This window comes from Camelus ferus, chromosome 5 (genome assembly GCF_009834535.1).
Source record: "Camelus ferus isolate YT-003-E chromosome 5, BCGSAC_Cfer_1.0, whole genome shotgun sequence".
In the NCBI taxonomy this organism is placed as follows: Eukaryota; Metazoa; Chordata; class Mammalia; order Artiodactyla; family Camelidae; genus Camelus; species Camelus ferus.
The window spans coordinates 70,858,066-70,870,615 of NC_045700.1; the positions used below are offsets into that span (position 1 = coordinate 70,858,066).

At 41.4% G+C, this 12,550-nt stretch overlaps 1 protein-coding gene across 1 annotated transcript in view; it reads right to left on the bottom strand.

Moving 5' to 3' along the window:
- Window positions 1-715: 715 nt before the first annotated feature.
- The window catches only part of LOC102510869 (aldehyde oxidase 2), a 72,397-nt gene continuing 60,562 nt past the window's right edge, over window positions 716-12,550 (bottom strand). The window contains 2 exon segments of the mRNA XM_032479173.1: window positions 716-2,197; window positions 4,021-4,096. Of these exon segments, the coding sequence (XP_032335064.1) occupies window positions 4,043-4,096 (54 nt within the window). The 3' untranslated portion in view covers window positions 716-2,197; window positions 4,021-4,042.

Sequence of the window (12,550 nt, forward strand, 5' to 3'; positions counted from 1 at the left end):
CACGAGGGCTCTCTGATGTGGGGAAGGTGGAGGAATCACGTAGACAGAGAAGGGGGAGCAGCATCTCACTCAACGGGTCCAGCAGGAGTAGTAGGGACAGGAACCAGCTACTGGTCCTGCTGCCTTAGGCTTCCATTCACATCCTGACATTTGGCCTTTGTGTCCCATCCCTGTGCGGGGCCAGCTGAGAGGAGCTCTAATCTTGGTAAGGGTGGCTGAGCATTCTGGGACTGGCTATTCCTGAAGGAAAACAAAATGTAAAAAGTAGCTAATAAAAATGGTTACACTCTGTGCTTGTGTAAGAATCGGCTGGGTGGGGATGGTATGAGAGCAAGTCTTTACACTGTATACCGTTTCATATTTTTGAACACTGTGAATATATTCAAAATATTTAGTGTATTTTATCCTTTAACTATGCTTATAGAGCCCAAATAACTGGTTTTTAGTATGTAGCTTCAAATATATCTTTTTAAAAATGTATTTTATTCATATTCATACATTTAGATTTTAGTGCATCAACTCAGATGAATAATTTTTATTCAGAGTTCTCTATTCTTTTTGAAAAGATTCTATTTATTATATTATTTAATTTTTATTATTATTTTTGGTGTGGGGGGAGGTAATTAGGTTTGTTTATCTTTGAGGAGGTACTGGGGATGGAACCTAGGACCTTGTGCATGCTGAGCATGTGCTCTGCTACTTGAGCTACACCCTCTCTGCTCGGAGTCTTCTGTTCTTAACGCTTCATAGTTCTCAGCCATGACAAATGGAAAATAAATGCCCAGTAACCATCCTTAGCCCTAATAGACCAAAGTAGGAAAAAAAATACAAATTTTATTCACCATCATTTAAAATGATACAAATGATAAAACAAATTTCTCACAATCATATTAGATCACACAATTAAGGATTTTATTTTCAAGAGCCAAAACATTTTTTCTTGATTACTTTCAACTTATTTCACTCCGGCTCCTCCCACTAAGTTCCCCAGCACTTCTGCTCATATGGGCAAAAGTCTTGTGGCATTTTTGTCCTGCCCATGACCCTTCTGCTCATGTCTCCTTTCTCTTTGTGCTCCCGCCCCACTTCCTCCCTTGGAGTCCTGTGGCCCAGTGGAGCCACCAGTCAGCGGATGGGCCTGTGGACAGCTGTGTCCCAGTCCCTTCAATCAGACATGCTCATTGCCTCCCACGACCTTCAGCCTCCTCCAGGTTAGACTACATGCCTAATCGTTGCCCTCACTCACCGGTCCCCAAGTGCTCTCAGCTCAGCCTCACCTCCTTCATTTACCCCAGGAGTCCCTGCAGATGAAGGCTTGTTGAGCCTGGTCATGTGAATTCTGGCTGATAGAACATCATTTCCCCTCTGACTTTTAGGTCAAATAAGGCCTAATTCATATGCTACTTTCTCTTCCTCCGAAGACCTGTAAAACACAGATTAATGGAGTTTGATGGGTCCTGCAGGTTTGAAACTACAACCTAAAGGTGTGCATTTAGAATTCTTTTGCTCCGTATGACCCACTTCAGTATATGGCAAACTGAGCAATTATTTCTGAAACTGATACCAGATTTTCATAAACAAATTAAAAAAAATAATTTTCTTTTTTGGTGAGAATACATTGAAAATGTTTTTACATTACTTTCCCCCTCCAAATTCCAAAATAACGTTAACCACTTGAATAGCTGACTGACATGATGAAAATACTTCTTTGCTGTCAAAGGTACATAAAACACAGGTCCATAGCTACACCGCAGTAAAAACAAAACACAAAACTTTTAGAACCTTTGTGTTTCCTTACCTGTGGCCACCAAATCAAACACATCCCTGGGAAAAGTAATCACATGCTCACCTACTGAAAAGTGCCTTTCATTCTAGAATTGTGACCTGTATAACTAGTTCAGTTAGATTGGGTGGACACACAAAGGAAAAACTTGCTCTCTCACAGCAGTATTTACATGGCATCTTCAGAAACACACCAGCATTACACTCCTTGCTGTGAAAACTGCAGTATTTGGTGGCTTCCGGGCTAGAAAATCTAAGTTTATCATTTCTAAGTGATGATTCATCTTGTAATCAGACCCGAATAATGTCTCTAAATCTTGTGTAATATTTTTTCCCCCACAACAGTATAAGAATATCAGTTTGGAGTCTAGTTAGATTAACGAGCCATATTTTCACTTGTGAAAAACGGAAACACCTGGAAAAAAAAAGAGAGAATAATTATAAAAGTGTGCAAATCTCTCAAATTTTGCATGTGAAGAGAACAATAAATAGTTGAAAAATTGGATTATAAACTTTACAGGTTTGTTGTTTTATTGTTGGGGGCAGGTAATTGGGCTTACTTACTTATTTCTTTAATGGAGGTACTGGGAGTTGAACGCAGGTCCTTGTGCATGCTAGGCATGTACCCTACCACTGAGCCATACCCTCCTCATATAAGCTTTACAGCTTTGAATAAGTACATTAGGTAGTTCCTTATTCTCCCTTGGCCTCCATCTCTTCATTTATAAGATAAGAAGTTGGATGAGGTCAGAGGTTTTTACACATTTTTATCAGAGGTTTAAAATGTTACGGGGAACGCACACACATATATGATTTTAGTGTAAATTTAATAATGTCAATGTTCAACGCTTGCTTATGAAGCAAGTATATGAGAACAATCATGCTACTTTGTAAATAAGCCTACTTTTTTTTTCCCCCAACGGAGGTACTAGAGATTGAACCCAGGACCTTGTGTGTGCACTCTACCACTGAGCTATCCCCACCCCAGTCATGCTATTTTGAAGAGTGCAAAATATTGAAATTGCAGGTAAAGGATGAACGTCAAGACTCAGAATGCAAATTATATCTGCATTTAGTTTTAATTGTACAGCATGGAGAAAATTCTGACACATAGAAATAGTTGTAAATGGTAAAGTGGCAAGGGCTTTTTTTGTCTGTCTGTTTGTTTTACATTTGTCTTACAACCTGAGGTTGGTCTTTATTTTAAAGTCTATACAAAAACTTGACAACCCAGTTCATTCATTGGACTTGCCTTCATATCCACATTCAAGTTTAACACTTGGAAAGAGAGAGGCAGAGAGAGAGAATAAAGAACTCAGGCATCCTGCTCTCCATACCTGGGTGTAAGTTTTTAAATTACTACTTTATAATGATTTAAAATATAATTTTAAATGTTGCCTACTTTTACCTTTGTTGTTATTGTGAAAAGAGAAACAAAAATCTTATCAATTATTTAGTCTGATGTAGAAAAACTATCAATGAAAGCTCTCATCTGACAAAGCACAATGGATACATGTTAATACTTGTGGGTTTAGATATTTAATTGGAAAATCAGATTTTGATGAAAAAACATTATTTTTTTCTGAATCTATGATGTAGTTCTCTTGCGATTTCAGTTTTTCTAATGTTGTCCATTAAGTGTGCAGAGAGGCAAGAGTTTAATTTTCTAACAATAAAAGTATATGTATCTTTTTATCAGCATGTGTTTCCCAGGTAGTTTTGGCGGTCACTCCCAGAGCCTTCCGCACTTTGCATTTTGTGTTAAGCAGCAGTACAAAACTGTAGCAGTTGAACTCAATCAATACAGACCGGCAACTATTCCAAATAGCATGCATTGATTATAAATGCAGTAATCAATAGATTTTAATTTGGCGTTTTGCCCTCAAGTTATGATTCTCAAAAGAATCAGGGAGCAGGATCTTTAAAATATCTTAATCCACAGCATTCTCATTAAAAAAAAAAGAAGTATAATTGATTTACAACACGGAATTCTCATTTAAAATTTTATTTTAAAATAAAAAGAAAAACTGCTATGTTAGTAAAACACCCTGACTTTCTCTTATCAGCCTCCAAATTTATATGTAGTATTGAAGGGTTAAAATGTTGGATAAGACTTGAAAGGAAACTTGATTTACACACTTGTACAATCCTTAAGGTCCCGTAGAACACAGTTTGAAAGCCACTGGACTGCCTGATCTTGTCTTTTTGAGTAATTATTTTTCAGTGTATTGATCTTACCTTTTAGGAAATGACAGCAGTGTTACGCTATAGGGATAGACCAGGGTGTAAATGTCTTAGGGTCATCTCTTGGGATCTAAGAAAGCAAGCAAATCAAATACTTAATATCAAATTACTGTTGCAATATTTCACCAGAAAAATGACATTACATCTGTAGGTTTTGAAATTTTTTTCTGATGGGAGGAGATAGGGCTGTTCTGGGGAATGGGACTGTACCATTCCTTTCACGTGACAACTGTAAAATTTAGACAGTGGGTCAGGGTTGTGGTCTCTGCTACTGTAATGCAGCTAAGTAAGAGGGTGCATGGATTCATTACCTATCTTCTCTGCTTCTCAGATGTGAATCCCAAACAGAATTATAAACCCTGTGAAAATGTTTGGGAGCAGGGCAGGAAGGGGAAAATGGTACGCTGAGAGCTGTCTGGACCCTATGGACCCAGATTCCTCTGCAGGGATCTGAGAACACCTTTGATCATTGATCTGTGTACACATTTAGCCAAATGACTTACATGGTACGATGCCTTTTCTTGTTTAACCCTGGGCTCATTTCTCTATCCTGGGCTACAAGCCCCAAGAATTTGACTTGTTTGTCCTTCTTCCTTTTGGTCCTCAACTCCTGTCTCTGCTAAGAACTCTCCCTCTTAGGTTTGGCTGAAAATCAGACTATACCTTCCTCTTCTCCACTGTGTTCATGTTTTTGTTTGAAAAGTTGACTTTTAATTACAAAGGTGTTAAAAACGTAAACTGCCCATAAATAACGAAAAGTTATGAAGCTTCCAGAAAGCTTGTCTCCTAATATTTATTTCGCAAAAATACAAAAAGAAGACAAAAAACCAAAACCAAACACAAACACAGCCCAACTCCTAAGTTGTCAGGGTATCTTTCCAAGTTCTGTTTTTACTGTTTGCTCTTAATTTGCATTGAAATGCAAATGGAGGGCTAGTTTGCCCTCCTTCGGTGACTTCCCTTATTCTCTACCTAACCCTGCTTTGGGAGTTACTTGGCTGTCTTCCACCTGGGCTGGGTTGGTTGCGGGACAAAGCTCCTCAGTCTAGTCTGAAGTAGATTCAGGTCAATTCTTCTGCTGAAGGTGATGGGAATTTTTAGTCTCTTCCAAATCCTGTTTCCTATTCTTCTCACTGGATCTGGGTTCCTGGGGTTCCCTTCTGCTTTGGGATTCAGATCGATACTCATTCTCTTGCTATCCCAGCTTTCTTGGGTCTCACCGACTCTCTAGATCCTGGAGTGAGGACGTACTTTCTTTTCTGGTCTCAAAGATTCCAGCCCTAGAGCTTAAGCTGCTCTTCATTGGCCTTTGATGATCTTCCATTTAATTTCTCCCTTGTTTGGTACCATCACATCCCTCCCCTTCCTCCTCTTTCTCCCTGGTTGTTTCTTAATAGCTATAATTAAGGCCATACATTCGCTATGGCTGTCAAGACTGATTCTACTCTTAGTTACATCTTCTGAGCTCTATCTGGGCCCAGTCTCACCGGTTTCAAGGCCTAGTGTCAGTGGTAGTTACCGTCCACCCAGGATTGCTCATCGTCATCGTTGTGCAGTAAAGGATGAACTCAGGAGGCCTCCACTGTCCAAACCCTGCACCTTTCAAAGAAAGGTTTAGCCCTTATCCAGCTCCCGGGAGATACCACCAGGCCCCTGAATATCCTGCCTTCTAAGAGTGTCTATTTACCTGAGGCCTTGAGCCATGTGATATGGTTTGACCTCTGGAAGAGCTGGACATGGAGGAATTTAGGTCAGCTATGCAGGTGATCTACGCCTATATAACTGATCCCTAATAAAAATCCTGGACACCAAGGCTCAGGCGAGCTTCCCTGGTTGGCAGTTCTTTGTGTGTCTTCTCACACACTGCTGCTGGGAAAACTAGGCGCTGTCTGTGTGACTCTCCCCTGGACTTTGGGCTGTGTGCCTTTGCGCTGTGTGCCTTTGCCTTTGCTGATGTTACTCTGTATCCTTCCACTGCAGTAAGCCATGACCATGAGTATAACAGCTTCCTGAGTTCTGAGCCCGTCACTGAATCACTGAAGCTGAAGGTGGCCCTGGGGACTTCTGACTCAATCAGCATCGTCGTCATCAGTGTATATTGACCACTTACTGTATGTGACAACTGCTAAATGCTTTTCATGTCTCTCATTCAGACTTTATAACAGCACTGTAAAGTAACTAGAATTATTCTCTCCACAAGCCTCTCCCCCCATTTTATAGAGAAACTAAGTGATCAGAAAAGTCAAATGAATCATCAAAGGCTGGGATTCCAACCCAGGTCCCTTTGACTCCGGGATCATATCTTAACCTCGAAGCTAAAAAAAGTGCATCGTAACTCCCTTCCCTGACCCGATAAGAAGGCCGCCTTTTCCCCTTTCCCATTCTGCATCACTTGTTCCCTCTCTTAATCTGAGTGATGCCTCCAGCTTCTTTTTCAGATGTTATCCGTACCCCTCTCCTTCCTCTGCTTCTCCCAGCTAAAGGAGTAATCTTCAGAGACCAGGTAGGAGAGTTTTTAGGTAAAAAAATACAAATTCACTAACAGTAGCAAATAATCCTCTGTCACTAGTAGGAAAGACCACCGTGTGAAGCGTCACTAAATATTGTGGGGAACAGATCCCTGCATCCTGGAACAAGCACATTCAATGTGGAACCAGTTTCACAACAAAATCTCTTCCAAGACAATGTGAGAGGCAGGGAGGAGGAGATGTATCAGCAAACAATGAGCGACTGCACGCCTGTCTGAGTGTATGTGCATGTGTGCACCTGGGTGTATGTAGGTGCATGTGCATGTGTTCACGCATGAATGAGTGTGTGTACATCTCATGGGAGCAGGACCACAGGCTTGGCATTCTGAGGACGGCGCCGGGACAGCCTGCACTCTGAGTGTCTCTGGAGTTGTGCAGTCTGCGTCTGTGCTCCGGCTCACAGAACCCATGTGACGGAGGTGTGTTTGTGCTGCTGTCAGGCCCTGAGTCTGTGGCTCAGCTGTCAGCAGAACAGCCTGGAGACTGCGTGTTTCTTCATAGTGTTGGGGTAGGTTCCAAAACTATAAGGAAAAAGAACGCAGGCTTGTAGGACTGGCAGTACATCTCCCAGGGCTCAGGGACATGCAAGGCTGTGTGTGCACGCACAGGATACAGGGTTGGGGACTAGCATTTGGGCACAAACCAGCCAAGAGCAGCGCTGGGAGAGCAGGCTGCGCACAGCACGGGAATGCTCGTGTGCCTCTCCTCTTTCATCCGGCAGGAAGGGCTTCCTTCACTGCGCTAAACAGGTGGCACTTTCAATGCTGCCAGCTCTCAGTCTGTGCCTCCAGAAATGCAAAAGAAGCAGGGAAGGGAAATGAAACATGTGGATGTCAAGGCAGTGATGCAGAGGGGGGAAGAGTAGGTGGGAGGAGGCTGTTTTTGGAGTTTCAAAGTGGGGAAGGTCAAGGTCTTCAGAAACAAGACACTTACCAGCCTTACAGAATAACAAGGCAGGTCAGGCATGGCAATTTGGAATTGAGGACTGGTCTAGAATGAAAGGACTCCTTCCCATTAGGTTACTATAAAGTAAGGTCCCCGCCTAACACATGACACAGCCATTTGTTGTGGTTTTGAGGATTCCTTTTGAGTCAGCATTATAAGGCTGTTCCTAGAGGAGGAGGGTATAGCTCAGTGGGGGAGTGCATGCTTAGCATGTGTGAGGTCCTGGGTTCAATCCCCAGCACCTCTATTTAAAAAATAAATATTAGATAAATATAAATAAACCTAATTCCCTCTCTCCTCCGCAAAAAGCAAAGCTGCTCCTTGAAAGTGTGAGATGAGCTGAAATCTGCTTATAAACTTGTTTCTGAGCTGAGCTATCTGATTTTTCCAAGAAATGGAATCTGCTAACTGGCTTTACATGGCCTCCCACAATGGCAGCCCCTACCTACTACGTTTGTGTAGTCATTTTAATAAATACTTTTTGTTGCTAATGATAACGAGGTAACAAGTTTTCTGCATTTGTCCTAACGCCAAATTCTCCAAGGCAGTATTTTTCTACTTTTTAAGGCTGTGAAACCCTTCATGTCTTTGAATCCTAAAGATTTTTTTAATAAAGGAAGTCACTGTTTCTAAGGGAAAGTGCTAATTTGAAAGTGTTAATTAGGCATTTTCTGTATACGTTTAAAGGAAATTTCCTTTTTTTTTCCCCTTGTGGAATTTTAAATGACTATATAAAATACATTCTCCAAGAAATACATTTTTCTTTCTCCCATCACCAAAAATGAAATTTTGTATGGAAATAAGGTTTCTGGCCATAGCTGGTTGAGCCAGGCTGCTCTGTTGGGCTCAGATTGGGAACTATCACCAGCGACAGTGTTCTGATCAGGAATTAACCACTTGAGAAAGGGCCAAGGGATAAAAGCAACAATCTACAACCTGATCAAGGTAACCAAACTCACACAGGTAAACAACTTTTGATATGATTGTTCAAAGCAGAGAACTTTTTATAACCAAAATGCTCCAGCCTTCTTACTAATGCTTGCTTCTTGTTATGCTTAAAGCTTACTATCTGTGAAAAAGAGGCTTCGAAGTCTTAAGAGCTGTTTTTCCCCCCTTAGCAGTTCAACTTGATTTGATGTGAAAACTCTTTTTAAGCCTTTGGCAGAGGCATATTTTGAAAAAGATCATTAACAGTTATGGGTATTTGGTGAAGACCTTAACTGTAATATTTACAGAGGGACTTGTATTTATACCGTGTTTTTACATGCATTATTTTATTTAATTCCAAAGGAAATGCACTGAATGTTTGACCATCATTTCTGTTTAAGAAGCTGCTATAGACAAGTTGTTATTTAGCTGATGGTTGTAAGGTTATTAAAAGAGGAAGTTCTGGACTTTCCAGTGCTCATGTTCTGGTACACAGACTTTGTGACTGTTCCACCTTCTTACTTGTCAGAACAAATTGTCTTTTGACGACAGTATTCAAAGGCCAAAAACAGAGAATTAGTATCCATGTTCCTCAAAAAAAATTTTTTTTGCATTGTACAGTTTTGTATGCCAGTGTGAATCATTATATATTTCAATTAAAAAGAACCACGCTGTAGTTCAGTCAAATATAAGTAAATTCTAAGACAGGCTCACTTTTGCTCCAAGGTGCTTTAAAGAAACAGGTCTGTGTAAAATAACTATAACTCAATAAAAAAATGTTAAAAAAAAGAAAAGAAAAAGAAACAGGTCTGTGTGAGGACTGTGTGAACAAACTGTCATTTCTAAAGATCTGAAGAAGTGGACCTGAAGGAGGAATAATAAAATGACCACACTTAGGCTAACTAACTTTTGGCTTCATGCTTGCTGCTTGCTTTTAGAACGGTCAGCAAACCTGACTGGTCACTGCTCCCAGCCCCTAGCCCACTGTTAATGCTAAAGTTATTGAGTTTACTGTTTTTACTTTCCTCTGGCAATTAAAATTTATAATCATGTTTGGCTTCTGAGTCGTTCTCCAGGAAGGTCAAGGAAATGTAACCCTGCAAAACAGGCTAATTTGCCAAAAAGAGAAACATGCTGCTGGTGTTTGAGAAATGAAGACTGGAAAAGTTACAATTACCAGTCTCTGTAGAACTATTGCCTGAGGACGTCCTGAGGCCAAGATATCTTGTGACAAGAGAAGTGATTCTGTTGATTGTTGTTTTTGCTTAAGCTATGGCTATGTCATCACATCACCCTGCCCCATTCCCAAGGTGGTTTCACAGTTTTGAAGACACTAACCTGCTGGGAGTCCCCTTTGCCCAGCAAAGCAATAAAGCTGCCTCTTTTCTTCTAAGCTCTAAGACCTTGTCTCTGAATTATTTGGCTCTTCAGGGGTGAGGGTGGGGGTGCCGATCTTTCGGCAACAGAACTGGATTGTGATACTGCTGGGTAGAAAAGGACAATCCAGGTTTCAGCTGCTGATGTGAAGGTAAGTGGTGTGACCACAGATTTCTTTTGTCTCTCTGCCACAGAGAACAACTGTAGCCTTTCAGTTGCAAGTTTTGTTTTTATTTTCCTACCAGGGAGGCAAGATCAGAGACTTGCAGAGAAGGCCATTTTTGAGGGCTACTTAGTCCCAGGCTACTTTGAACCTCCTGAAACTGCCACCAGGGCCTTTGCATTAGCTCTTCTCTGCCTCGAATACACTGTTCTCAGCTTTATGCTTGCTGCCCTGCTTCATTCAGGCTTCCACATGTAATGCAATTCAGGCTCAAATGTAAACACTCTAGAAAAAATTCTCTAGTAAACTATCTAAACTAATCTAAAACAATCTCTGCATCTCATGCTAGCCCCCGACTCTTTGGCTTCACAGTATTTATTACCACATGAAATTATGTTGTGGGTTTGTTTACTGTCTGGTTTCCCCAACAGAATGTAAGCTCCGCCTGGTGGAGATTGACTCACGATGTTTTTAGTTCCCAGCAGTGCCTGGCAGAGGGACTGAACTAAGTAGGCCAGATGAATGAATGCATGAATAATGGTCAAAGTGGGGCCACATCTTTCACCCTTTCGACTTTAGGAGAAGGTTAAGGCTAAGTTAGAATAGTTTTGTTCTATTGACACACAGGGATGACCCAGAGTCAGCCGGAGCATTGTATTTCACAGTAATTGTCTTCCCTTCTGCTATTCCGTAAACAACTTGAGAGCAGGCGCCTGTGAGTCTGGTTCATCAAACTATGCAAGAAGGAAAGTCTCATTTAGTTCCTTGAATTTGATTAAAATAGGAAAGGTGAGTAGGGGTTAGCCAGGTGAGAAAAGGCAGGAAGATGGTTCCAAGCAGAGGGAAGAGCTGGTGGAGGCCTCTGTCCTTGACATGAGGAACACACAGAAGAAGGCAAGTGTGGCTGGGGTGGAGAGACAAGGATGGGTGGGGGACCACGTGTGGCTGGAGAAGTGGGTGTGGGCTGGCCATGCTGGACTTTGCAGGTTTATAGGCTTGGTAAGGCATGTTAAAAAGTTTTATCTTTAACCTTAGAGCAACGGGAACTTTTCACTGGTATACATGCCAGAGTGATATGATCATGTTGGTCATACCACACATCTCTGGCTACAGTGGGTGTAGGGAGACCAGTTAGGAGGCTGCTTTGACCCAGGCTAGAGAGATGGTAGTTGGGCTTAGAGTGTCCAGAAAGTAGGCTTCTCCAAGGTAGAGGTCACGCTCTGTTTCATTCACTGCTGTATTCCCAGCACCCAGAACAATGCCTGCTACCCTATTAGATACTCCACAAATGTTTGCTAATAAATGAATTACATAGTGGTTAGAAATGGAGGAACTAGATTGGTGGGAGAGATTGTCAGGGGTTAAAATTAACAGGGTGTGGTAAAGGATTGGCTAAGAGCGTGAGAGCGAGAAATGTCAGGCCACCTCCTGGGTTTCTAGTTGCTGGTTTGTATTACTATATGGATGGAGGAGTATTGCCATTTCCTGTGACAGGAAGTGGCAGAAGAATCTATATTTTGTGTGTTTCTAGTTCTCTTTGTTGAACTGAGAGAGAGGACTTCCTCCTCTCTGCCTCCCCTGGGGGTCCCCACTCAAGGCTGGCTTCTGCTTGTCCTCTCTCTGTTGGTGTACAGCTGAGGAGAGGCGGTCTGAAGGGAAGTGAAGTCAGGAAGAGAAAGATAGGTATCTTATGACATTACTTATATGTGACGAAAGACAAGTATGATATGATACCACTTTTATGTGAGGTCTGAAAAAATGACAAATGAACTTACTTACAAAACAGAAACAGACTGACAGACATAGAAAACAAACCTAGGGTTACCGGGGAAAGGGGAGAGGAGGGGTAAATTAGGAGTCTGGGATTAACAGATACACACTACTATATATAAAATAGATAAACAAGGACCTACTGCACAGCACAGGGAACTCTGTTCAATAACTGATAATAACCTAGAATGGACAAGAATCTGAAAAAGAATATACATATATCTATGTATAACTGAATCACTTTGCTGTACACCTGAAACACTATAAATCAACTATACTTCAATTAAAACATTTAGAAAAAAGAAACCATCAGACTTGGGAGAAAATAATGGCCTCATTACATGGACCAGGTTGCTGACACACTGTTTCATACGGTGAATGAAATCAAAGTGATTCACCTCTTACCACCACATGTGACAGAGTGACTTTGCCAGACTACTGGACTATTAAAAGTGCCCTGATATTTTGCAAATAAAGGAATTAATTTTCTAAAAGCTGGGATATTTGTAGACTACAAATGTTAAACCCAAGCAAGAAAGGAAAATTAGAAGTATCCTTTTGTTGTGATTTTTGGTTTCCCTAATCTGCCCCATTCCAGAAAAGGATATTTATTACTGCAAAATGTGATCAAGAACTTTTTTTAAAGTTCAGAAGTGCTTGTGCTTTCGGGGTGGAGATCCCATGATTCCGCACGTCACTAGTGCTTTTGGGAATGGGAGACGTGGCTCTCCAGGCCAGAGTCAGCCCAGAGGTGTTCCTGCAGTGGAGGAGGGCTGGTCCCCTGGCCCTGGCCATCTGAAGAGGGACTGGCCCA